This window comes from Oryx dammah, unplaced genomic scaffold, assembly GCF_014754425.2.
Source record: "Oryx dammah isolate SB20612 unplaced genomic scaffold, SCBI_Odam_1.1 HiC_scaffold_28, whole genome shotgun sequence".
Lineage (NCBI taxonomy): Eukaryota > Metazoa > Chordata > Mammalia > Artiodactyla > Bovidae > Oryx > Oryx dammah.
The window spans coordinates 16,936,088-16,962,577 of NW_024070212.1; the positions used below are offsets into that span (position 1 = coordinate 16,936,088).

The 26,490-nt window shown below is 42.4% G+C and overlaps 1 protein-coding gene across 1 annotated transcript; it reads right to left on the reverse strand.

Annotated features, from left to right (window-relative positions):
* Window positions 1-7,104: 7,104 nt before the first annotated feature.
* Window positions 7,105-8,909, reverse strand: LOC120855830 (cornifin-like). Its single transcript, XM_040230593.1, has 2 exons — window positions 8,803-8,909; window positions 7,105-7,768 (listed from the first exon to the last, which is right to left on the reverse strand). Exon 2 carries the CDS (start codon window positions 7,747-7,749, stop codon window positions 7,408-7,410), a length of 342 nt encoding a protein of 113 aa, XP_040086527.1. The 5' UTR covers window positions 7,750-7,768; window positions 8,803-8,909; the 3' UTR covers window positions 7,105-7,407.
* Window positions 8,910-26,490: the final 17,581 nt, after the last annotated feature.

Here is a 26,490-nt window from a genome sequence, read left to right on the forward strand (position 1 = left end):
CCAACAGTTCCCTTCCTGGTATTTATACTTCATGTAATCCCTTCCCCTTGAATATGGACCTGTGATGTTACCTGCTTCTGACCTATGGATTACAAAAAAGGATATGGTATTACCATTCCTGTGATTTTGCTATGTGTATGACTGACTAGCAGATAGAGCTCAACATTCCCCTTCCAGGCTTGATGAAGCAAGAGCCCGTGTGCCCATGTTGGAGAAATTCACTTGGCATGGAATTTTGGAACTCTAGAAATTGCAGGTGGATTCTAGGAACTGAGAGAGGAGTCCACTGGACAGCCAGCAAAAAGCTGGAACCATAGGAAATGAATGTTGTCAACAAGCTGAATGAGCTTGGAAGTTAGCTACAGCCTGGTGGACATCTGGATCACAGTCTATGTGACCCTGAGCAGAGGACCCAGCTAAACTGTGCCTTAGTCTCCTAATCCCTGGTAGGTATGAGACAAGAAATATGTGTTATTTTCAGATGCTAGGTTTGTTGCCACTTGTTAAACAACAATAGTATTTATTGCCAATGATTAAATGTGAACTTTTAGCAAAATTATAATTTTGAAAGACTTATGCTGTCTTGGATACTTGATTGTACTATGAGCTTTACAGCTTCCAACATTTCATGCCTTTTCTCATAATATAGTGGGGATATTAATGAATGTGATTTCTATAATATATAATGAAATATGCTAACATTTATAAGATCTGCATAAATCGATGAACCAATATTTTCAATATGACCAATTTTTGATGCTAGAAAATCATGTATAAAGGAAGAAACACAAGCTGGAATCAAGATTGCTGGGAGAAATATCAATAACCTCAGATGCGCAGATAACATCACCCTTATGGCAGAAAGTGAAGAGGAGCTAAAAAGCCTCTTGATGAAAGTGAAAGAGGAGAGTGAAAAAGTTGGCTTAAAGCTCAACATTCAGAAAACGAAGATCATGGCATCTGGTCCCATCACTTCATGGGAAATAGGTGGGGAATCAGTGGAAACATTGTCAGACTTTATTTCGGGAGGCTCCAAAATTACTGCAGATGGTGACTGCAGCCATGAAATTAAAAGACACTTACTCCTTGGAAGAAAAGATGACCAACCTAGATAGTATATTCAAAAGCAGAGACATTACTTTTCCGACTAAGGTCCATCTAGTCAAGGCTATGGTTTTTCCTGTGGTCATGTATGGATGTGAGAGTTGGACTGTGAAGAAGGCTGAGCACTGAAGAATTGATGCTTTTGAACTGTGATGTTGGAGAAGACTCTTGAGAGTCCCTTGGACTGCAAGGAGATCCAACCAGTCCATTCTGAAGGAGATCAGCCCTGGGATTTCTTTGGAAGGAATGATGCTAAAGCTGAAGCTCCAGTACGTTGGCCACCTCATGCGAAGAGTTGACTCATTGGAGAAGACTCTGATGCTGGGAGGGATTGGGGGCAGGAGGAGAAGGGGCGACCGAGGATGAGATGGCTGAATGGCATCACGGACTCAATGGACATGAGTCTGAGTGAACTCTGGGAGGTGGTGATGGACAGGGAGGCCTGGCGTGCTGTGATTCATGGGGTCTCAAAGAGTCAGACACGACTGAGCGACTGAACTGAACTGACTGAAAAGTGTAAGATAGACTAATAATTTAAAAAAAATGTTTGAAAAGCCTTTATATTGAAGTTTTATATCAATTCCACATTTAATACCTCCTTAATAATTTGTGAGTGATTTTTATTTTTTCCATTTTTGAAGATTGCTTTAGTGATTACATTTTTCACATCAGTTTCTGCATTCACTCTGTTCTATATGTATTTTTTAACTTTTAATTTTGCAGTAACTGTCAATTCACAAGAAGATGCAAGGAAATACACATATTTGCCCCCATCTCCCCAATGTTAACATCACATGTAATTGTAGCACAATATCAAAATCAATATTGGTACAATACATTGAGCTTATTAAGATTTCACCAGTCATGGATGCATTCATTTGTGTGTGTGTGTGTGTGTGTGTGTATAGTTCTGTGCAATTTAGTCACAGGCATGGTTTTGGGGTCCATGTCTCTAGCCCTAGAGGGGACACAGGTCAGAGCACATAGTACGATTACAGATGGCAGCAAAAAAGGATGCACTATGTTTACTTTTATTCAAACTTGGGAGTTCGAGGAAACCAGTGAAGGTGTTAGTCGAGACAAGAGAACGCATGCTCATATAATGAGTTGGTAAAATTCTGTCTTATCTGTGAAGACATACTTTGATCACCTAAACCTATAATTATAATAAATAGCTTTTTATTTCTTCTTTTTTTTAACATTTTTTTTCCTTTCAGCAATTTTCCCTGTCTTACAAAGATTCTCCATTCTTACATCATCATTCTCCTTTTGTGCATCAGCAAATGTTGATTGAAAGCAATAAATAACCCCAGGATTCAACTTCTAAATTGTGTTAAGAAGAAATTGTCCTTATTATGTACCATGAAACCAGAGTGGTTTAGAAAATGAAGCATATATTGTTTCAAAAGATCAAGCCTATGTCATATGTTTTCTTGGAAAAAAAGACATGAATATCAAGAATTCTAACTCATGTGATCCTCTAATATGGATTGAGATTAAAATTTTAAAAGAGTGACAATTACGATGCATATTTATTTATAGTATTGAGCAGTCCTAGTCACGGGCTTCGCAGGCGACATTAGTGGTAAACAACCTTCCTGCCAATGCGGGAGATGCAAGAGATGCAGGTTTGATCTCTGGGTCAGGAAGATCCCCTGAAGGAGAGCATGGCAACCCACTCCTTGCCTGGAAAACCCCATGGGCAGAAGAGCCTGGCAGGCTATAGTCCATAGGGTCGCAAACAGCTGGATATGACTGGAGTGACTTAGCAGCCATGCAGTCCCAGTAACAGAGAAGTGGAGCAGAGGGACGTTATCTCCTAACTAATACACAAGCCCCCTGAAATTCCCCGAACAATTGGGCAGCCATGCTGCTAAAATGGGCATCCTGTATCACCTGGCAGTTTGAATGACAGTGGCAACTCAGTATTAAAAGAGTGAGGTTCAGGATGTTCCTTTCTCCATAATGGCTGTATCAATTTACATTCTCACCAACATGGCAAGAGGGTTCCCTTTTCTCCACGTCTTTTCCAGCATTTATTTTTTGTAGTTTTTTGATGATGACTATTCTGAAGAATACGAGGTGATATTTCATTGTAGTTTTATTTGCTTTTCTCCAATAACGAGAGATGTTGAGTGTCTTTCCATGTATTCATTGGCCATCTGTATGTCTTTGGAGAGATATCTGTTTAGGTCTTCTGCTCATTTTCTGATTGTTTTTCTGATACTGAATTGAATGAGCTTATTGTATACTTTTGGAGAAGGAAATGGCAACCCACTCCAGTACTCTTGCCTTGAAAATCCCATGGACCGAGGAGCTTGGTGCAGGCTACTGTCCATGGGGTCGCAAAGAGGTGGGCATGACTGAGCGACTTCACTTATTGTATACTTTGGAGGTTAATCCTTTGTCAGTATGGAGATTCCTTAAAAAAAAAAAAAAAAAGACTAGGAATAAAACTCCCATATGACCCAGCAGTCTCACTACTGGGTGTATATCGTAAGAAAACCATAATTGAAAAAGACACATTTACTCCAATGTTCATTGCAGGACTATTTACAATAGCCAGGACATGGAAGCAACCTAGATGTCCACTGAGAGATGAATAGGTAAAGAAATTTTGGTATGTATATAAATGGAATATTACTCAGCTATAAAAGGAACAAATCTGGGTCAGTTGAACTGAGGTGGATGAACCCAGATCCTGTTATACAGAGTGAAGTAAGTCAGAAAGAGAAAACCAAATATTGTATATTAACACATATATATGTCATCTAAAAAAATGGTACTGATCAACCTATTTGCATGGCAGGAATAGAGATGCAGATATAGAGAATGAACTTTTGGACACAGCAGGGGAAGGAGAGGGTGGGAAGAATTGAGAAAGTAGCCTTGAAACATACAGTACCATATGTAAGCTAGATAGCCAATGGGAAGCTGTTGTATAATACCAGGAGCTCAAGCTGGTGCTTTCTGACATTCTAGAGGGGTAAAATGGGGAGGAGGTGAGTTTCAAGAGGGTGGGACGTAGGTATACTTAAGACTGATCCATGTTGTACAGAGAAAGCAGCACAACATTGTAAAGCAATTATCCTCTAATTGAAAATAAATTAAAAACAAATGAGCATTGTCAAATCCACCACATTGTCTGGGAGGTACAGCCCACTCGTCATTTCAGCAGACATCACATAGACTCCCATCATTTGGCAGGTAGTTGATGTGGGGGCGGCCGAGATTTGGGGCGGAAATGTTGGACATACAACAGAAAAGAGACAGAAGGCAGAGATAGAAGAACAGGATGACCAGTGTTGAAGAAAATTGAGTGCCTTATGTGGGGAGATGCTGGAAACCACTGGAAAAGTGGTTGGAGAGTGTTTCTTCCAAGTCAGAGACAAGAGGAAACAGCCTGTTGTCCTGTGGGAACTCCCTTATAGAACAGTCTTCATCTAAACCAAATTGTCTTCTTTTTCCTTCAGGACACATGAAGACTCATGGTGCTCCTAGGACAGAAAGAGTGTGAAGGTGAGGAAACCAAGACATATCTATGAAGAGAATCAAACAGCCATTTCTTTATCTGCACAGATGAGAGCTGCAACCAAGCTGTGAACCTGCAGTTCACACAAATTTCTCACATACAAGCAGTACCTTGCCCTCTAGTGCTGGCTGGGTGACTTGACATTCTACTTCCTGGAGAGGAAAGGGGCTGAAAGAAGAGGAGTAGCTGAGATGGGGAGAACTCCACTTTGGCCTGATAACCTCATTTAATCCTTGGGGGCCATAGGTTCAAAGTCAGTGAGCAAGACTGCAGTCCTTGGTAGTGAATGGGGTGGACAGAGTGGTGGGCTTTCCCCAAAAGATTTAGTATGCATAGGGGGTTTATGTGGGATCACACCCCCACACAAGATGTAACTGTACCCCCTTTCCTCTCTTTTGGGGCTGTGGTTCTGGAAACTGCTGCAGGGTTTTAGGAAGGTTCTGAAAAAATCTTGCCTCTAGCTCATCAATATCTTGGACTGCTTTGCTTTTTTGAAACATGCTAAAGAAGTGTTGTAAATAAATGTAATTTCAATTTATGGTGTAGAAAATGTTTAAATTTTTTTGTCAATTGACTTCTTCCTTTTATTTTTTATGGAAGTGTAGTTGACAAAGAATATATTACTTTCAGGTGTACAACATAGCAATTCAACTTTTCAGTTCAGTTCAGTTCAGTCACTCAGTCATGTCCGACTCTTTGTGACCCCATGGACTGCAGCATGCCAGGCCTCCCTGTCAATCACCAACTCCCAGAGTTTACTCAAACTCATGTCCATTGAGTAAGTGATGCAATCCAACTATATCATCCTCTGTCGTCCCCTTCTCTCCGGCCTTCAAACTTTCCCAGCAGCAGGGTCTTTTCAAATGAGTCAGTTCTCATCAGGTGGCCAAAGATTCACCTTTTTTATATACATTAATTGATCACCACAATAAGTCTAGTAATCATCTGTCACCATTAAGTATTGCAATATTATTGACAGTATCTGCTGTTCATTATATCCCTGCGACATTTACTTTATAACTGGAACTTTTTACCTGTTAATTCCCTTCATTTATTTGGCCCATTACTTGAAAGTGAAAGTCACTCAGTCATGTCTGACTCTTTGCGACCCCATGGACTATACAGCCCATGGACTTCTCCAGGCCAGAATACTGAAGTGGGTAGCCGTTCCCTTCTCTAGGGGATCTTCCCACCCCAGGGATCGAACCCAGGTCTCCCAAGTTGCAGGTGGATTCTTTACCAGCTGAGGCACAAGATACGCCCATTACCTCAAACCCTGCCCTTTGGTGATCTCCTGTTCATTCTCCGTATCTTTGAATCTGTTTCTGTTTTTTGGTATTTGTGTTTTAAAGACTCCACATATAAGTGAAATCATACAGTATTTGTCTTTCTCTATGTGACTCATCTCACTTAGCAATAATACCCTCTGTGCCCATAGATGTTGCTGCAAATGGTAAGATTCCCTTCTTTATTATGACTTAGTAATATCCCATTGTGTATGTATATACCACATCAGCTCTATCCACTCATCAATCAATGGACACCTAGGTTGCCTTCTGTATCTTATCTGCTCTCCCTCAACTTTATCTTAATTTTGGTCTCATATGTATTAACCTCTTTTCCTTCTTAAACTTGCCTAGACTTTTCTTTTCCATTTTTATTTGCTGCATTTGCTCTTATGTTCTACTCTGAGAAGTACCCTGTGTGTATGTGTGTGGTGAGAGAGGGAGGCACGTGTGCCTTTCTGTCAGTGTGTATTTGTGTGAATGTATGTTCCTATGAGATTGCAGTGAAGACCATCTCTTTCAGGTTCCTCCTAGGGCACACACTGTGGGTGTTACTCTCCTTTCTGCTGTTACAGTATTGGGGTCTTCATACTGGCGATCCAGAGAAAGAACAAAAAAAAAGAGTAAGTTGATTAAATCATTGTGTGTGTGTGTGTGTGTGTGTTTTATAATTTGGGGGATCTGTGTGTGTGTCTGTGTGTGTGAGTGTGGGTAGGTATGTGTGAGTGAAGATGTGTGTGTGTGTGTGTCTGTGAGTGTGTTTAAGAGCTTGGCTCCATGTGTGGGGTACATCAGGATGAGTGAAGAACAGACAATCATGATGGAATAGAAATAATAATAAAGAAATAGGAACAGAATAAAGGTAGTGTGGGTAGAGTCAGAGAGGGCATGAAGCAGACACCATCTACACTTAGATATGAATAATTTCCTCTTTCGAGAAGAAAGTCCTGCTCTAACTCAGGCTGCCCAAAGTAACAGACTCTGGCGGTCTTGCCTGCTCTCCCAATGCCAGCCTAGCAATGCTTGTGAGTGTAGTCACACACACACAGACACACACGTTCCCGATGTCTAGATCCATTCTGACTGCAGCTCACACAACCAGCCTTTGCTGTGGGCAGTTTCTGCTTCACGTGAAAGAACCGTGAAGGAAGCTATCAGCCAGTGACACATACAGTCTGGTACCGAGTAAAACATATTTAATGGGGGCAGAGCAGGGAAGATGCACTCGATTCCCCCAACCCCAACATCCTTCTTCAGATGAGCCCTGAGCAGCCAGAAGACTAGCTCAGCCAGTGAGCTTTTCAACCTGATTCAGAAGCTCAGGAACCCTCCAGACTGAATGTGAGGGAAGCTTTTTACAGGATACAAAGAAGGAGGTTATGATTCAGGGTGATGGCACACTAACTGCAAACGGGGCAACAGAAGCAGATGGAGGAGATTCAGCAGCTGGTGGTCAGTTCCTCAAAGGCACGGCTGTGGACCACATTACTTCTGCTTGGTCTTCTGCTGAGCTGGCCCTGGGACGACTGGTGAAGGACATGGCTCCGGAACCTTAGGGTGGCAGGGCTCTGGAACCTTAGGGTGGCAGGGCTCCGGAACCTTGGGGTGGCAGGGCTCCGGAACCTTGGGGTGGCAGGGCTCCGGAACCTTGGGGTGGCAGGGCTCCGGAACCTTGGGGTGGCAGGGCTCTGGCACTTTGGTGTGGCACGGCTCCTTGGTTTGGGGGATGCATGGTTCCTGGGGAGGAGGCTGGCAGGGCTGTTTCACCTGATGCTGCTGAAGCTGTGGAGGTGGGATACAGGGCTGCTTCTGCTGGTGGGAACTCATGCTTCAAAGGAGGCTGAACCTAGAAACAGAAAAGCTGACTCAATATTTGATTAAACAGAGAAGAAATCAAGTTAAATCCCAAACAGTTTCATTTCAGGCCCCTTTAAAAAGGAGACAGTCTCTGTTCTTCCTAGCTAAATTTGATAAAAACATGCTTTGATAACTTCTGAGTTTTTTCAAGAGGAGGAGCTTAAAGGCAACTCATTTCTGTGCCATTTCAGGGGGATTCACTCCTCGGCTCCCTTTCTTCCTCAGACATGTCACATCCCTTATCGACAAAACTCAAAACCACATATTAAGTCATTTAGAAAGTGATGTAGAAAGAACTGCACTGTATACATCTCTAGTATCACCCAGAACACCTTGTGACTTATTGGATGAGTCTATACAATCTAAGCTCCTCCGACTTTATTCTAGCCTTTGTGTACAGAGGCCTCTCTGAAATGCTTCCCTTCCCTCTGTGTGCCCAAATACTCCTCCATCACAGCTCACATCATGCATCATCACCAGCAGCTCTTCTTGAGCTCCCCCAAACTGCCACTGCCTTTCCCTGACCCCTCTCTGATCCCAGTCACTATCTGCTTTAGATTTCAGCTACATGTGTATAAATGCATTGTCTTCCCTGCTCGGTTGTAAGTTTGCCGAGTAAGTTCTGTGGCCGTTTGATCCCCTCCACAGTACCTAGCACTGTGCTTTAAATATAATAAATATTCGGTAGAGGTCCATCTTATGGATTAAAATTTGTATAATAAGTTATCAGAAACAGAATAATGCTGTTGCTGAGTGTGTCCTGAGTTCCAGTGGTAACACGACCACTAATTTACCTTGAGAACTTACAAAGATTGTCCTCCTTTTTGACCCCCAGTTCCATAGCTGTCCACTGAAGGGGCTACCTTCACCAGCTCTAATGTCCTTTCAAACCGAAACCACGTTTCATTTAAAATAAAGACACCCCAGTATTCTCTCTTCAGCCCTCTTACACGTGTTTGCCTCTGTCCATTTTCCAACAATGATAGAATAAAAATTTCAAATGGATTCTAATCAGAGACTCACCCAGTCCACAGAGAAGAACAGATTGTCTGGTTGTTCCAGTTGGTTGTGAAGTCAACGGGCCAGCTGGCCTTTTATACAATGAATGAGCCCTGCCTCAAGGAAATACAATCATTGGGGGGCCCCTCTGTTTTCCTTCCTTACCTGTCAAACATGATTCACCTGATTCCCCTCAATTATCAGTTGGCTCAGCTTTTGTGATGAAAACCACCCACTTGATATTCTTTGGCACTGGCTGTATGACAGTGATGTCACCTGGGCCTAATTCCAATTGCCCCTCCCCCCTGGACCCAGAATAGGGCTTGTCTGGGGTAGGGGTGACCCACAGGCTTCCTGGAGTGTTTAATGAGCTAATTCTGAAGAAAGAATTGAGTCCTTTTGCGGTAGTGCCACTTTGCTGCTGCCTTTTTCCTTGGGATGGTTGTTCTTCATGTGCTGTGGGATAGAGCACGTTTGAGCAGATGAACAAGTGGGAAAGTAAGGGGATCAGATGAGCTGAAGTGGGCACGCCCTGTCTGCCTTATAATGCTAGATGCTAGAGAGCATGGAATTGACTGGTTATAGAGTCCTTGTCTGAAATGTCCTACACCCTTTTGTTCACCCCCCTGTCTTTCTCCTAACTCCATTAAACTACACACATTTGGAATGACTTAATTATCACCCCCACCACCACCACCAACCTCACCCCTCTCTGACTGGTTCCTAGTCTGGGTAAACCTGCTTTGCTTTCACCAACCACACCTTCACCCCTCTCCTATTTCAGAGATTTTCAAGAGCTAATTCCTCTTCTGGGATAAACTTTTCTCTCCACTCCACCCAGCCTTCGGGACATGGCCCTGCCCTCTTTCTTAACACAACTCTATCCCACTCCCACCTGAAAACCCAGAAGTCTTTTCTAACCACCTTTATCCCCAGCCCATTCAGGGAGCCCTCCAGGGTGAACACTTCCCCACCTCTTGCCTACTTCCTACTCCAGACCCAGCACCTTGAGAATCTTGCTGGCTGCAGTGGTTTCCTTGCTTTGTGGCTCTGTATCTTTGTATGTGTGTGGAGACGGTGGGGGGCAGGGGGGGGGTTGTGCATCAGAAATGTGTCTGCTCAAAACAACAGTTATTGTTGTTTAGTCTCTCAGCCATATCCGACTCTTTGCGACCCCATGGTCTTCACACCAGACTTCCCTGTCCTTCACCATCTCCCGGAGCTTGCTCAAACTCATGTCCGATCAGCTGCTTATGCCATTTAACCATCTCGTCCTCTGTCATCCCCTTCTCCTCCTGCCTTCAAATGTTCCCAGCATCAGGGTCTTTTCTATTGAGTCAGCTGTTTGCATCAGGTGGCCAAAGTACTGGGGCTTCAGCTTCATCATCAGTCCTTCCAATGAATATTCAGGACTGATTTCCTTTAGGATAGACTGGTTAGATCTCTTTGCAGTCCAAAGGACCCTCAAGAGTCTTCTCCAACATCACAGTTCAAAAGCATCAGTTAACAGTGTTCCCATAGTAATATCTGTATCCTCATTCATTCAACAAACGTTGGACAAGTTCTAAATATACACCTGTTCTGTCTCATTCTAGGAGCTTTCCCAGTATGAAGACCCCTTCCCCTGAAAGTAAGAACTCCCTAGGGTGAGGGACACAGCCTAGTTCAGAACCACTGGTTTAATGGAACACTAGATCCATGCTTCACAAGTGAAAACAGTTTGAGGCTGTGAGAGGTTAAATAACTCACCCAAGATCAAACAAGAGACCCCATGAGAAAAGGAATTCCACACAGAAATCCTGTGTTCATCTTTGTACTAATCCAACCTTGCTCCTAATGTCTACAGAGCAAATTAAGCTCAGGCAGGAAAATGACTAAAGGTGGAAAGGGGGAACACAGTCTTCCTGGTTTGGAGCTGGGCCCACTCACAGTCCTGGGAAAGCATCATGTGAGTGGCAGTGTGAGGTCAGGAAGAGCCTTGCCTTTTGGGTGAGCCCTTAATATTTGCTAAGATAAATCCTTTTAAGTAGGAAAAATGCTATTGAATGTTTAAAGCGGCTCTGGGGATAAACAGAAGGTATTTCCAGCACTGCTAAAAATAGAAGGGGCATGAGTTAGCATAGGGCAAAGTAAGGGGCTCATCTTGTTTATCATCGCTCAGTGGACTGAGTCTGAGAGAAGGAGAGAAAGGCTGAAATGCTAAAATGACTGTTTTGAAGCAGAGTTGTTTTCATGTTGAAGGAAGTCCCAAGGGCATAGTGACAGAGCCTAGGTGCCCTTAACAGTAATAGCATTGAGGCTAGCAGAAGATACTTCTGAGCATCTGCCCAGTGATAGCTTCCCTCCATGATGGCCGGATCCTGGAGAGTTTCCTCACCATGAGCTTCTCTTTCTGGGGACATTAGAGCAGAGATTCCCTGAGGGTCCTTACACTGGCAATTTCCTCTGATGTATTCAACATGAAACTGAGGTCACTGCTTCAGAGCTGCCCTGAAAACACAATATGTTACTAGGTGTGGCCTTTGGAGAATCCTAGTCACCCTTAAACCCAGCTGGATAGATAGCTCCTCCTTCCTCTACCCCCAAACACATACCTAAATGTTTATGGAGCACAGGCTGGCTCCACAGGTGGTCACCTCTTATGACCCTGAGTCCTAGATGGGCCTCCCACTGTGAACCCATCGCCCTTGGTCCACATCCATCCATGGTGCCTGGTAAGTAGTAGCTGCTCCGTGACTTGGCAATTATAGAATGACGGACTGACTGACTGACTCAATGAATGGGTGAATGAATGAATGGCATAATCTGATTTCTGAGAAGTCTCTCTTCTTTTGAAATGAGTTGAAAGGGAGAGTAAGGGTTCAGCAAAGCTTAGGGACAGACAGCTTCCACTGCCTTCTCCACCCAGTGTTCACGGTCAGCCGATTTAATGATCTATCTCCCTCTGGGCTGCTACCAGCACCATGATGACAGCCGAGCTCCTAGCCTCTCACCTCACTTTAACACCCCTCTGGGCTTGGGCCAGGTCCCTCTCTTTACCCAAACTCCTTCTCACAGGCTCCTGACGTAGGGGGCTTGGGGCAGAATCTGTTGCTACATTTGGTAAGATTCTTAGCCCTGAGGAACCTGCTTCCTGCTCTCTGTCCTGTGGTATCAGCCAGCTTGTCTCAGGCTCTGGAAGATCTGAACCCAGCTCTGATGTCAAAGAATTTCCCTGTCACCCAGTACCCCACCTTGGCTGGGCTCTCCTGCCTGTCTTGACTTGTACTTCCTGCACTCCACCCCACACTGCTCTGGATCCTGACTCTGTAACTTTCCCTTGACCCCTGACATCATTTTCCCCATTTGTTCATCTGAAGCTCACCAGTGGTTGGCATTAAGTCAGTTCTCCCTTTCAAAGACGGTCTGCTTTTTACTATCAGGGTGGTGTTAGCCAGTGGACCTGGCCCCATACACTTCCCACACAAAGGAAAGGGGGACTAGATGGTTTCTGATGGTGAATGCATCTCTCAGAAAGGGTCGATTCCTTGACCTTTCACAGGAGGTCGCTGCTCCTCCCTCGTCAGAACCCAGCTCCCCTCTGGCCCAGCTGGGGATCTTTCCTGCACTAGCTCGCTCCGAGTGTGGAGCTAGTTCCTCACTCGTGCACAGAGTAAGGAAGGGGACCCCCACACTTGTGAACACAGTGATCACACTCTTCCTTTGCTGACTGAGGTCACTCCCTCCCCCTTTACTTCCCCGGGGCCCAGAGCACGCAGGGACTGACTTGCCAGATTCGAAAGCTCATCATTTTAGCACAGGAACCATATTTAAAATACAGGAACATCCAGAAACAAGTAAGTTTTACTGTCACCCTGACCACTATGAGGAGCTCAGGAGACCAGAATGTTGACCGCCCCCCATGCATTTCAGGCTCGGATGGTTAAGGAAAACAAAGTCTCTATAACACACAGTGCCCCCATCTATAAAAGAAGAGGAGGAGAGGAAACACCAGACCTAGGTGTTTAGAAGCCTCCTGGATGTTCGGCACAGGAGACAAGAGAAGCAGTGGTTGCCGGCATGAATGCTGAGCTGGAAAGAGCGTGGAAGTCCTAGTGCTGGAGAGCTTCTGCCCAGCCCGGTCCCCAGGGAGCAAGAGAGAGGAGGAGTATGGACGGGACACGGTCCAGGCAAGAAGCTTCTTTCTTTATTGGGATATGGCTGACTTACAATGGTGTGCTAGTTTCAGTGTGTTAGTCACTCAGTTCTGTCCCACTCATTGTGACCCCATGGGCTGTAGCCCGCCAGGAGTGTTAGTTTGAGTTATGCGGCAAAGTGAGTCAGTAATACATATATCCACTTTTTTTTTCCAGATTCTTTTCCCATGTAGATCGTTACTGACTTCTGAGTGGAGCTCTCTGTGCTATTCAGTAGATCATTATTAGGTATCTATTTTATATACAGTAGTGTGTATACGTCAATCTCAGTCTCCCAGTTTACCCCTCCCCATCTCCTTTCCCCCCTGGTAACAAAAGTTTGTTTTCTGTATGTGTGACTCTGTTATGTTTTGTATAGATAAGTTCATCTGTAACATTTTTAAAAGATTTCTCATATAAATGATCTCATATGATATTTGTCTTTCTTTTTTTCTTACTTGCTCCCTTCATGACAACCTCTAGGCCCATCCATGTTGCTGAAAATGGCATCATTTTGTTCTTTTTTATGACTGAGTGATATTCCATTGCCTATATCTATCTATATACATTGTATATATCTATATCTATCTATCTATATATATAGCCATATATACCACATATTCTATATTCACTCCTCTGTTGCTGAACATGTAGGTTGCTTTCATGTCTTGGCTACTATGAATAGAGCTTCGTGGCTTCTTTAGTGGAAGAATCAGATAGAAACCTGTCTACCTAAGAACAGAGTTCTTTCCCCTCCCTCTTTTCTTTCCCCTGAAAGGATGGATAAAAATTTAAATCTGGCTTCTTTTACTTGAGGTAGGAAGGAAGAAAGGGCCAAGGCTTAGTGTCTGGCCCAGTTGTTATGCTCCTGTTGGTCAGATGACCTTGAGCAAGTCACCGAACCTTTCTGCACTTCAACACCCTATTTTTTTTATAATAGGAACTTTAATTGTATTTCCCAAGATTACTGTAAAGATTAAATGAAATGATGCTTCAAACACTATTAGGATGAATGGATGTTGTACATAGTCATTCTTGCTAATTTGTCTGTTTCCTTTCACTTCAAATCTCATGAATGTTCTTTCTCTTGTCTGTGTGTTTTTCTTCTCTCAGTGTGGTGTGTGTGTGTGAAAGAGAGAGAAGGGACCCAAGGACAGGGTGTCCTTCTAGAGTGGGACCACATTCTCGGGCTTTCCTCTCATTTCTTCTATGACACTTTCAGATGTACATGTTGGTCAGATTATATACAAGTTATTGGATAGTGGCAATGACCACACAGTCCATACTTTATTCAAGTTGGAGTGCAGGGGGTGGCTAAGGTTGGTAATCATGCAATGATGTGGACATGCCCTAGGTAAGGAAATGGAGGCAGAAAAATGTAAAGCAACTCTCCCAAGAGGTCATAAAAGTAGGATGTGCCAGGACACAGTCCCTTATCAACTTTCCCATATTGCTTCTCAATACTTCTGGGATATTCTATACGCTGTAGAGCTACTCTTAGAAGGAGGAGAGAGAGGATAGGACAAGGAATAGGACAAGGAGAAGAAGAGGGAAAGGAGGGAGGAGGGGGAATCCTGGTTGGGTCCTGATCTTCTCACACAGCTGAACAAGCATTTGCCTATCTGTTGCCTTTTCTAGACAGTTTCTCTATCTTGAAACAGCAGTAGGATAGGGTATAGATGGTCAAAGCCCTACACAGAGAGAAAGAGAGGCTACTGAGTTTTGAAATGGAATCAGGGATGGTTCAGATTTACATCATAGATAAATGCTCCCCCACTGATCACTCATTGCCCCTTGGGCTGTTGGAGGGGCAGACTGATAACCATATGAGTAAGCATCTTTGGACAGAGAGTCCAAAACCCTGTTGGAGGTGACTGCTGTTTGTAGTTGTTGGTTCCCTCTTGTTTGTTCAGCTGTGCCTGCTTCATCACTGATCCACCTCTACAGAAAACACCTCCAGAGTGCAGAATGACTTCTAGATGTCACCGATTTGAGGGGTCTTCCATGGTGGTCCAGTGGCTAAGACTCTCCTCTCCCAATGCTTGGGCCCAGTTTCAATTCCCAGTCAGGGAACTAGATCCCAATGCTGCAACTAAAGATCTCATGCACCACGACTAAGACCTGGCACAACCAAATAAATCAATATTTTTTTAAAAAACAACAATAAATTAAAAAATACAGATCACAGATTTGAAAACATAAAGTCTTGTGTTCAAGCTCTAGCTCTGCTCCTTACTAGCTGTGTGTGTGTGTGTGTGTGTGTGTGTGAGAAAGAGAGAGAGAGAGATTGGAAAAGTTTCTTAATAAAAATAGCTCCCATTTGATTAGGGCCTCCCTGGTGGCTCAGTGGTGAAGAATCTGCTTGCCAATGCAGGAGACCCTGGGTCCAGTTCCTGAGTTGGGAAGATCCCTTGGAGAAGACATGGCATCTACACAGTGTTAGACTTTGTTCTAGGCACTTGACACTAATCCCCACAATGTCACTGCTAGGAGTAGGTCATGAAAACCATTCTCCAGATGTGGAAGCTGAAGCACAGAGAATGTCCCCTGCCCAAGTTTATGTGGTAAATAGGTGGAAGGGCCAAGAAGCAAATTTAGCATTGTGACTTTGAGAACTTAATCAACCTCAATTTATCTTACCAATAAGTTAGGAACAATAATATTTGCTTCCAGAGCTACTATTCAGTGAGATTATATATGTAAAGTGACTATTGTAGTGAGTGTAGCACAGCAGATAGATTCTAGATATCAAGTACATTGCTTCTCCTGAGAGTCTGAAGTACATCTGTTGTTAGAAACTCATCTCCAGTGACTCAGAACATTCCATAATTGTCTTGACTTGTGGAGTAGTCAGCCATTTATTTAACACATAGTTGCTGAATGACAACCACATGTCAAGCATGGAGTCCCAGCCTCTATGAAGTCTGGTAGAGAAACAGGCAGTCTTCTGTGAGCTTCTGGGACTCAGTGCCCATCAGTGAGGAATGTTCCCCTAACTGACCTAAGCATAAGAGCCACTTGGGGTGCTTGTTAAAATACAGCAACAACCTACTCATTTTCATGTAATACGAGTAGCCAGAGGACGCCTGGGGATCTGTATTTCTAAAGTGCTCATAGGGTGGTTTCTGTGATCAGATAAGTTGGGAAACACTAGATTCTAAACCCAATGATTTTTCTTCCTTGATTGAAATGGACATTATCTGGTGTCTTTAAAAATATCCCTATGGACTCCACTTGAGTTTTATTTAATCAGTCAATTAAAAAAAAAAGTCCTCAGAGGCAAGCAGGTTTGAAAATCCTTGCTCCAACAGAATATCTCAACTCTTAGGACTTTAATGCAGACAAGGATCCCCAGTCCATAACTCCTTCAAGTGGAAGGAGGCACAGGGTGGTGCTAATTTACTGGGGCACTTGTTGATGTTGATGTTGATGCAACTAGATGCCCGTGGATGTGAGTGTTTGGCCTAAGGATATTGGGAAGCTTGGAAAGCAATTAAATCCCATTCAAAAAAGGCTAAGGACTTCCACATACCCTTGAATCCCCACCTTCCCTCCAGGGAATCATCAAAAGACAGGCTCAGGCTGGTTTGCCTGGGCTGGTTTTGGACTCAGTGGCCTGGAGCCAAGAGATGGTTCTGTGTCACCTGCCTGTATACCATCACGCTCGTGATGGTGAGAATTTTTGGTGGTGTAAAGGAAGCAAGACTTTACCTCTACCCATTTTAGGTTTTTAGCTAGGACTCCTTTAAAAAAAAAAAATCAACAAGAGAAAATCAGTTTATTAACGTGCACAGCTCACTTCACTCTAAAACAAAAAGTAACTCAAAGCTGTGGCCCAAGACTGTGGCTTGTTGAGCATCTTCAACAAAGACCAATACATCCATAGAGAAATGACAGGCCAAAGGAAAGCAATTTTAGGCTTCCAAGGGCAGCAGACTGTGGGAAGGTAAATAAATGGGTGGGAACTAATGGGGGAAGGTTGGTTTGCAGATTCCTCTCCTGCCATCTCTGGTCTGGTGAGATTCTATCTCCAGAACTAGAATTTATACTCTGCTTTTAGGCAAAAAGGGGCAGGGCAGGGGGTTGGATTTTTCTGTGTTTGCTGTTTCTTAATTGCCTTCAGCTTGAAATAATTTTTTTTATGTCAAAGAGGCATATCTGGAGTGACATATTCTTATTTCCTTCAGTGGATTAGAGGTCTATGCCTCCCACCTCCAGGAAGCTTCTGGAAGGGCCAAATTATGAACTTTGGAGTCCCAAAGTCCTGAAAATTATAGCTTTTCACCTCCCTCCTTCCTCCGCCAATTCAAAATTAAATCTTTATTTTTCAAAACCTAAAATGCACAGTTGTAGCTTATAAAAAATATTTTCTGGTTTACTTTCATCTGAAATTGTTCATAAATCTGACATTCTTTCTTTTTAAAAAAGTCTTTATTGAATTTGTTACAATATTGCTTCTGTTTTATGTTTTGTTTTTTTTTTTTGTTTGTTTGTTTGTTTGTTTGTTTTTGCCATGAGACATGTGGGATCTTAGCTTCCTGACCAGGGTTTAAACCTGCACCTCCTACATTTGAAGGTGAAGTTCTAACCACTGGACTGCCAGGGAAGTCCCCTGACCTCCTTTTCATTTGTTTATTCTCTCATTTTCTGGGCTTTGCCCATGCCCAGAACATGTGGACTTTACATATTAGGTCAGCCAATCCACTCTTAAGGGAATAGAGAGGGTGGGGTATGGAATAGCACTTACAAAAGTACAAAGCACCCCTCACTCCAATTGTCCATGGGGTTTTCCAGGCAAGAATATGCCATTTCCTTCTCCAGGGAATCTTCCCGACTCAGGGATTGAACTCGCGTCTCCTGTGTCTCCTGCGCTGCAGCAGGCAGATTCTTTACTTGCTGAGCTGTTGAGGAAGCCCTACCCCAATGCATGGATCCACCTAATTGTTGGGCAGAAAGAAAACATCCAATTCCACTTCTCATTTTATGGACAAAGGACCCAGGTTACGGGACTTACTGAAAATCATAGGTCTATTTAGTAGCAGAGCCAAAACGAGGACCCCTGTCCCTTCTTTCCTGGACCCGAGTGCTCTCCACACTGGAAAAGAGACAATTTACAATTAGCATAGATTCCTGAGCCAGAAAAGAGACTTCCATATGGCCACTCTCTAGGCAGAAGGGTATCCTTATAGTAATGTTTTGGAGCTACCTGCCCCAGTTGTAAAAGATGGTTGTTAAGACCAACCATTTATTGAACACATATAATATCCAGTCAATTTATAGATATTATCACCACAAAAATTCTGCAAATAAGTGTTATTAAACCATTACAGTTTTTCACATACAAGAAAACTAAGTCTCAGGATCTAAGTGACTGGATGCAGTTGGACAGCTAAGAAACAAGAGATCCTGAGATTCAATGCTGTTCAGTCTGACTACAGAACCCATGTCCCTTTCTCCAAAAGAACTGTCAGAACGTCTCCAATGCAGATACCCATGCCTAGGCACTTGGCCTCTAAGGGGCTTTTGGCCAGAAGAGGCAGTGGCAGAGAATAGGAGCCGACCAGGTTTGTGTTCACCCAGTTGGGCAAGTGGATTGGGTAGGGCGTTGTTTTGCTCTGGGGTGGAGAGAATTTTCCCGGCAAGTGGAGGAAGAGGGATAGCGAGAGAAAATGGCAATGAGCCTTCCCTCCATTTCTGTAGTATTTAGAGTTCTAAGTACACTTTCCTTTCTGCAGAAGAACAGAAATATTGTTTTAATCTTATTGATTTATTTCGAACGGGCTTTGAAGACATGATGGGAGAGGAAAGTAGTGAAGTACACACAGGAACACTGCGGGGGGGAAGGATTATTTTTCAAGTAAATTAAGATTGGAAATATAACCTTTAGGGATGGTATGGGGAGGGAGGCGGTGTTCAGGATGGGGAACACGTGTATACCTGTGGTGGATTCATGTTGATGTATGGCAAAACCAATACAATATTGTGAAGTAATTAACCTCTAATTAAATAAATTTATATTAAAAAAATTGGAAGCAGGATATTATATTGGAAACTCTGTGTATGCTAAGTTGCTTCAGTCCTGTAAAGCATTTTGTGACTTCATGCACTGTAGCCTGCTAGCCTCCTTTGTCCATGGGATTCTCCAGGCAACAGTACTGGAGTGGGTTCCCATTTCCTCTTCCAGGAGATCTTCCTGACCCAGGGATCAAACCTGCATCTCCTGCATTGCAGGCAGATTCTTTACCACTGAGCCACGATGGAAGACCTGTACAGGAAACTGCATGCAGTTCAATGAAATTTCACAAAGTGGCTGCATCCGTTTACCTAGGACCCAGATAAAGACATAGCATTTGACCAGTTTCCCCTGCCACAGCCTTTTTCTCACCTTCTAGTCATTCTGACTCTGTAAATAGAATCATTCAATATGTGCTTTTAATGTCTGCATTCTTTCCCTCAAGGCTGTATTTATGGGATGTTCCCATGCTGTGTGTCTCATGTCATTGTTTTGTAGCATCTCATTGTATGATTAAATGGGTATTTAGAATATTTTTGGCTTGGGCTTAAATTCTGCTGCCATGAGCACCTTCATACATGTGCTTTAGTGTCATATGTATACATTTCTGTTGTGTATACCCTAAAGAATGAACTTGCTGGGATGAGATGTATATGCTCAATGTTAGAAAGTACTGTGCAATAGTTTTTCAAAGTGGCTGTCCCATGCAGGCTCCCATCAACAGTGTATGGGAGTTCCGATTTATTCATTTCTTATGAGAACCTAGTATTGTCTGTGTTTTTAATTTTAGCTAATATGTTGAATTGTGAAAAGAAATGCAAAAAAAGCAAAATGGCTGTCTGGGGAGGCCTTACAAATAGCTGTGGAATGAAGAGAAGCGAAAAGCAAAGGAGAAAAGGAAAGATACAAGCATCTGAATGCAGAGTTCCAAAGAATAGCAAGAAGAGATAAGAAAGCCTTCCTCAGGGATCAATGCAAAGAAATAGAGGAAAACAACAGAATGGGAAAGACTAGAGATATCTTCAAGAAAATTAGAGATACCAAGGGAACATTAATGCAAAGATGGGCTCGATAAAGGACAGAAATGGTCTGGACCTAACAGAAGCAGAAGATATTAAGAAGAGGTGGCAAGAATAAACAGAAGAACTGTACAAAAAAGATCTTCGTGACCCAGATAATCACAATGGTGTGATCACTCACACTCACCTAGAGCCAGACATCCTGGAATGTGAAGTCAAGTGGGCCTTAGAAAGCATCCCTACAAACAAAGCTAGTGGAGGTGATGGAATTCCAGTGAAGCTGTTTCAAATTCTGAAAGATGATGCTGTGAAAGTGCTGCACTCAATATGCCAGCACATTTGGAAAACAGCAGTGGCCACAGGACTGGAAAAGGTCAGTTTTCATTCTAATCCCAAAGAAAGGCAATGCCAAAGAATGCTCAAACTACCACACAATTGCACTCATCTCACATGCTAGTAAAGTAATGCTCAAAATTCTCCAAGCCAGGCTTCAGCAGTACATGAACGGTGAACTTCCAGATTTTCAAGCTGGTTTTAGAAAAGGCAGAGGAACCAGAGATCAAATTGCCAACATCCACTGGATCATGAAAAAAGCAAGAGAGTTCCAGACAAACATCTATTTCTACTTTATTGACTGTGCAAAAGCCTTTGACTGTGTGGATCACAATAAACTGGAAAAGTTCTTCAAGAGATAGGAAACCAGACCACCTGACCTGTCTCTTGAGAAACCTATCTGCAGGTCAAGAAGCAACAGTTAGAACTGGACATGGAACAACAGACTTGTTCCAAATAGGAAAAGGAGTATGTCAAGGCTGTATATTGTCATCCGGCTTATTTAACTTCTATGCAGAGTACATCATGAGAAACGCTGGACTGGAAGAAGCACAAGCTGGAATCAAGATTGTTGGGAGAAATATCAATAACCTCAGATATGCAGATGACATCACCCTTATGGCAGAAAGTGAAGAGGAACTAAAAAGCCTCTTGATGAAAGTGAAAGAGGAGAGTGAAAAAGTTGGCTTAAAGCTCAACATTCAGAAAACGAAGTTCATGGGATCTGATCCCATCACTTCATGGGAAATAGATGGGGAATCAGTGGAAACATTGTCAGACTTTATTTTTTGGGGCTCCAAAATCACTGCAGATGGTGACTCCAGGCATGAAATTAAAAGATGGTTACTCCTTGGAAGGAAAGTTATGACAAACCTAGATAGCATATTGAAAAGCAGAGACATTACTTTGCCAACAAAGGTCTGTCTAGTCAAGGCTATGGTTTTTCCAGTAATCATGTATGGATGTGACAGTTGGACTGTGAAGAAAGCTGAGCACTGAAGAATTGATGCTTTTGAACTGTGGTGTTGGAGAAGACTCTGGAGAGTCCCCTGGACTGCAAGGAGATCCAACCAGTCCATTCTAAAGGAGATTAGCCCTGGGTGTTCTTTGGAAGGAATGATGCTAAAGCTGAAACTCCAGTATTTAGGCCACCTGATGCAAAGAGTTGACTCATTGGGAAAGACATGCTGGGAGGGATTGGGGGCAGGAGGAGTAGGGGGACAACAGAGGATGAGATGGCTGGATGGCATCACCGACTTGATGGATGTGAGTTTGAGTGAACTCCGGGAGTTGGTGGTGGACAGGGAGGCCTGGCCTGCTGCAGTTCATGGGGTCGCAAAGAGTCAGACATGACTGAGCAACTGAACTGAACTGAACTGAATCATGCTTTCATTATAATTTGCATATCTCTGAAGATATCAGGGATAGTGTTCAGCATCTTTTTATTCAATTATTGCTCACTCTCTTTCATGACCTGTTCAAATCTTTGCCCAATTTTTTAGTAGGTTACCTAAAAAATAGTAGTTTTTATTGATCTAGGAGTCCTTTTGGAGAAGGCAATGTCACCCGACTCCAGTACTCTTGCTTGGAAAATCCCATGGGTGGAGAAGCCTGGTAGGCTGCAGTCCATGGGATCGCAAAGAGTCAGATACGACTGAGCGACTTCACTTTCACTTTTCCTTTCATGCATTGGAGAAAGAAATGGCAACACACTCTAGTGTTCTTGCCTTGAGAATCCCAGGGATGGGGGAGCCTGGTGGGCTACTGTCTATGGGGTCACACAGAGTCGGACACGACTGAAGTGACTTAGCAGCAGCAGCAGCAGCAGCAGGAATCCTTTATATATTCTGAATACAATGTCTATCTATTTTATATCTTACATAAGTGAACATAATTATATTTTATATCTATCCTGTATACAAACATCCATACACATATGCATGCATACACATGAATATACATATGTGTGTATATATATGTGTGTGTATCCAATTTTCCAAGTCCGTGTCTTTGTGTATATTTTGCTGAAATGTGTAGTTTTAATGTAACAAAATTAAATTTTAAATAGATGACACTTTTGTGCTGTTTAGTAAATTTTTGCTTATACCAAGCTCTTCTATGTTTTCTTCCAAAATCATATATTTTTAATTTTCAAATTCAGATCTACAGTTTATCAAGGATTACTTTTGTGAATGTGCAAGGTGGGGGTTAACATGTATCTGAATATTATGGACATATGAATATCCACTTGACATATCACCATTTATTAAAAAATACTCTTCTAATTTTTGTAATGCTATTTACTTTTTGTAATGAGTCAGATGATTGTTTGTATGAATCTGTTAGGCAGTAATAGAGTCTTCCAGCACGTGACATGGCATGTATCTTCATTTTTTAGTTCTTTTGTTTCAATAATGTTTTCTGTTTTTAGTATAGAGATCTCATATATCTTTCAATGAATTATTTATTATATAAATTATTATTTATTTTAAATTTATTTAAGGCAAATGATGCCTTTTGTTTCTTTCCTGCTCCCCAGCTTTATTGAGATACAAATGATATATAATATTATATAAGTTTAAGGTGTACAATATGATTTGATACACAGACATACATTATGAGATATTCGTCTCTATTTTCATTGAGGTTAAAAACTAACAAAATGAAAAGGGCACAGATTGTCAGTATAGCTCAGTGAGTTTTGCATATGCATATGCACCCACGTAGCCATCACCCACAGGAGGGAGAACACTTCTGGAAGCCGGGAAAGCTCCACTGTGTCCCCTCCAGGCAGTAGTCTCTCCAAGGATGACCACTATTTTATTTTCTATCATAACAGATTGGTTTGTCCTGGCCTTACAGTTTTAAACTTCCAATCTGGTGTATTCCCCAAAACCCTTCTTGCCAGTTTGTACACTCCAATCACTGTCTTATCAAACTACTGAAAACTCTACTCTTCTTTTCAGAAGCTTTCTGCTGAGGTTTTTAGTATCTTGACCTGTACATTCCCCCATTCACTAAACTTTCACAATTTGGAAAACTGAAGCCTGAAGCCCCTCAAAGCATCTATCACCTCTTTTGGTTTCTCTGTCTCCCCGCGAGTCTTCCATAGTAGAAAGTCCAGCTTTTCATTCTTCTACTCATGCGCAGAATTCACAAATGGTATGAGGGTTACAAAGTACAGCTCACCTCTTAAGTTCTCTTCTCTCTGGAGTTTTTGGGACCCCAGCCAACTTCAGATATTTATAAATTTCTTTTAGCTTTTATTAGACTGCTGGTTGGCCACAAGCAACCCCATTTCACTCAGAATCAGAAGTTCTAGCTTTATTTGGAAAAGCCAGTCATTGTGCAATTGGGAAATATTAAGAATAGTAATATCCTAGACTTCAAGGTGTCATAATATAATAGGAGAAAGAAACACATAAAAGTAAACTCTAATGCAAAAAACAATTATATGCATGATTCATAAAATAATTATAATAATTATATTACTTAATAATAGAAATCTAAGTGTCATAAGAGCTTGTGGGAGGTTTCATTTCTTTTTAGATGTCGAGTGAGGTTCCATGGAAAAATCTGAACCAGACCTTTAAGACCAAAGGATCTCCTACAGGGCAAAGTGAAGAACTGGTACTCTAGGCCGAAGGAGTAGTGTAAACCAAAAAGCAGAGGCATCATAGCTGAATGATGCATTTGGGAAAAAGTAATTACCTCATTCTGCAGCATTGTGTTATATTCTGAGTCTTGTAGGGGGGTTTTGGAGTAGTCCAGTAATTTTTATATTTCAGAGTATATAGGAATTATGGGAGAGCTTTTACATTTTTCTCTTTGGTCCCTGATGTTGAACCAAATGATGCCTAATGTCCCTTTGTGTTCTGACATTATGTTACTTTATGTGAAGGGAATCATAGAAAAAGCAAGAAAATTTCAGAAAAACATCTACTTCTGCTGCACTGACTGCATTAAAGTCTTTGACGGTGGATCACAACAAACTATGGAAAACTCTTCAAGATATGGGAATACCAGACCACCTTACCTGCCTTCCTGAAAAATCTGTATGACAGTCAAGGAGCAACAGTTAGAAATGGACATGGAACAATGGACTGGTTAAAAATGGGAAAGGAGTACATCAAGGCTGTATATTGTCACCCTGCTTATTTGACTTCTGTGCAGAGTACATCAAGTGAAATGCTGGGCTGGATGAAGCACAAGCTGGAATCAAGATTGCTGGGGAAAATATCAATAACCTCAGATACGCACCACCTTTATTGCAGAAAGCAAAAAAAAAAATACTAAAGAGCCTCTTGATGAAAGTGAAAGAAGAGAGTGGAAAAGCTAGCTTAAAACTCAACATTCAAAAAACAAAGATCATGGCATCTGGTCCCATCACTTCATGGGAAATAGGTGGGGAAACAATGGAAACAGTGAGAGACTTTATTTTCTTGGGCTCCAAAATCACTGCAGATGGTGACTGCAGCCATGAAATTAAAAGACACTTGCTCCTTGGAAGAAAAGCTATGACCAACCTAGACAGTATATTAAAAAGCAGAGGCATTGCTTTGCTGACAAAGGCCCATCTAGTGAAAGCTATGGTTTTTCCAGTAGGCATGCATGGATGTGAGAATTGGACAATAAAGAAAGCTGAGTATCAAAGAATTGATGCTTTTGAACTGTGGTGTTGGAGAAGACTCTTGAGAATCCCTTGGACAGCAAAGAGATCAAACCTTAGGACTGACTATCCTAAAGGAAATCAGTCCTGAATATTCATTGGAAGGACTGATGCTGAAGTTGAAGCTACAATCATTTGGCCACCTGATGTGAAGAACTGACTCATTGGAAAAGACCCTGATACTGGGAAAGATTGAAGGCAGAAGGAGAAGGGATGACAGAGGATGAGATGGTTGGATGGCATCACTGACCGATGGACATGAGTTTGAGCAAGCTCTGGGAGTTGGTGATGGACAGGGAAGCCTGGCATGCTGCAGTCCATGGGGTTGCAAAGAGTCAGACATGACTGAGTGACAACTGAACTGGTGTGAAGGGAGGCCGAGAATGAACAAATTATCTTTCTTCTACCACATATATGAATGAGATTTTCATATTTAAGACATTGTTACTTTGTGAATCTCTGTTTGGTGGCATTAAGTGAAAAACGTGTTTCCTTATGGAGGAGATGAGTCCTTCATATTCACAGAGGGCTGAGACTGTCCTTGGCCACTGGTGTCCAAGGCATGGGTGTCTCTCCCCCTTACTGAGCTAATGACTGGGGATTCAGGCAACACCAGAACTCACTGTTTCAGTCACCCCACTTAATGGAAGTCTAAGGACGTCTGTCATCTCTGGAACCCAAAAGTCTGAGTGAAAGGACTTGCTGGGGCCTTCTGGGTAGATATCAAAAGCCATGTCTGTGCGACTGAGAATCTGGTTGGAGCTTTGGTGGAGGGAAGGGATCTGCTAAGATACACCAGCCTTTCTACTTAACAGAAGAGTTAATAACAGATGCAAGGACCAGGGCTCAGAAGGGCTGTCAAATAATTCTTTGGCTTAGAAGCATTCACCTCTGAATCTTAACTGTTTTTTAGAACATTATGACTTTCCTGGTTAATGCCTGTAACCCACTAAGTTTTAAGTAATTACTATTTTGAAATATTAGCCATAGATGGTCACTTGAAGGGGAAATGGAAAAGACAATATTATTTCTTTTCAGGCCAGTGTGTTAAATAAAGAAGCAATTTATGACTGCTGTTGCCCAACTGGAATTCAGTAAGCAAATCCCAAAGGAAGAGTGAAACTCTAAGAAGGAAAATCTGACTGTGTTTAGCATCTCCCACCCACACAAGGTCTCTCCTTCCAAGTCTCTCATCTCTTTTTATTTCGGGAAGTTTTGCTACTTCTTTCTAATGTAGGAAGCCAGTCTCAGACCAGAGTTAGGAATCCAGCTGTAAAATCAAGTCTTCTTTCATGGCTGCATAAAATTGGACTAACTGACAAAATCAATTGTAAAACTGCACAAACTCTGTACTTGGCTATCCCTGGGAAAGCTTTTCCCTACATGAGAAAATAGACTGAAACTCAGGATAGACTCTCAGGAGAGCTCTGGAAAAGCAGCATGGCAGAGAGGAAAATATTTTCATGCTGGAATCTGCTATATATTCAGTGGGTGAGTAAATAA

Excerpts from the sequence above, each read along its gene's own strand:
- LOC120855830 (XM_040230593.1), bottom strand. The coding sequence starts at position 7,749 with ATGAGTTCCCACCAGCAGAAGCAGCCCTGTATCCCACCTCCACAGCTT.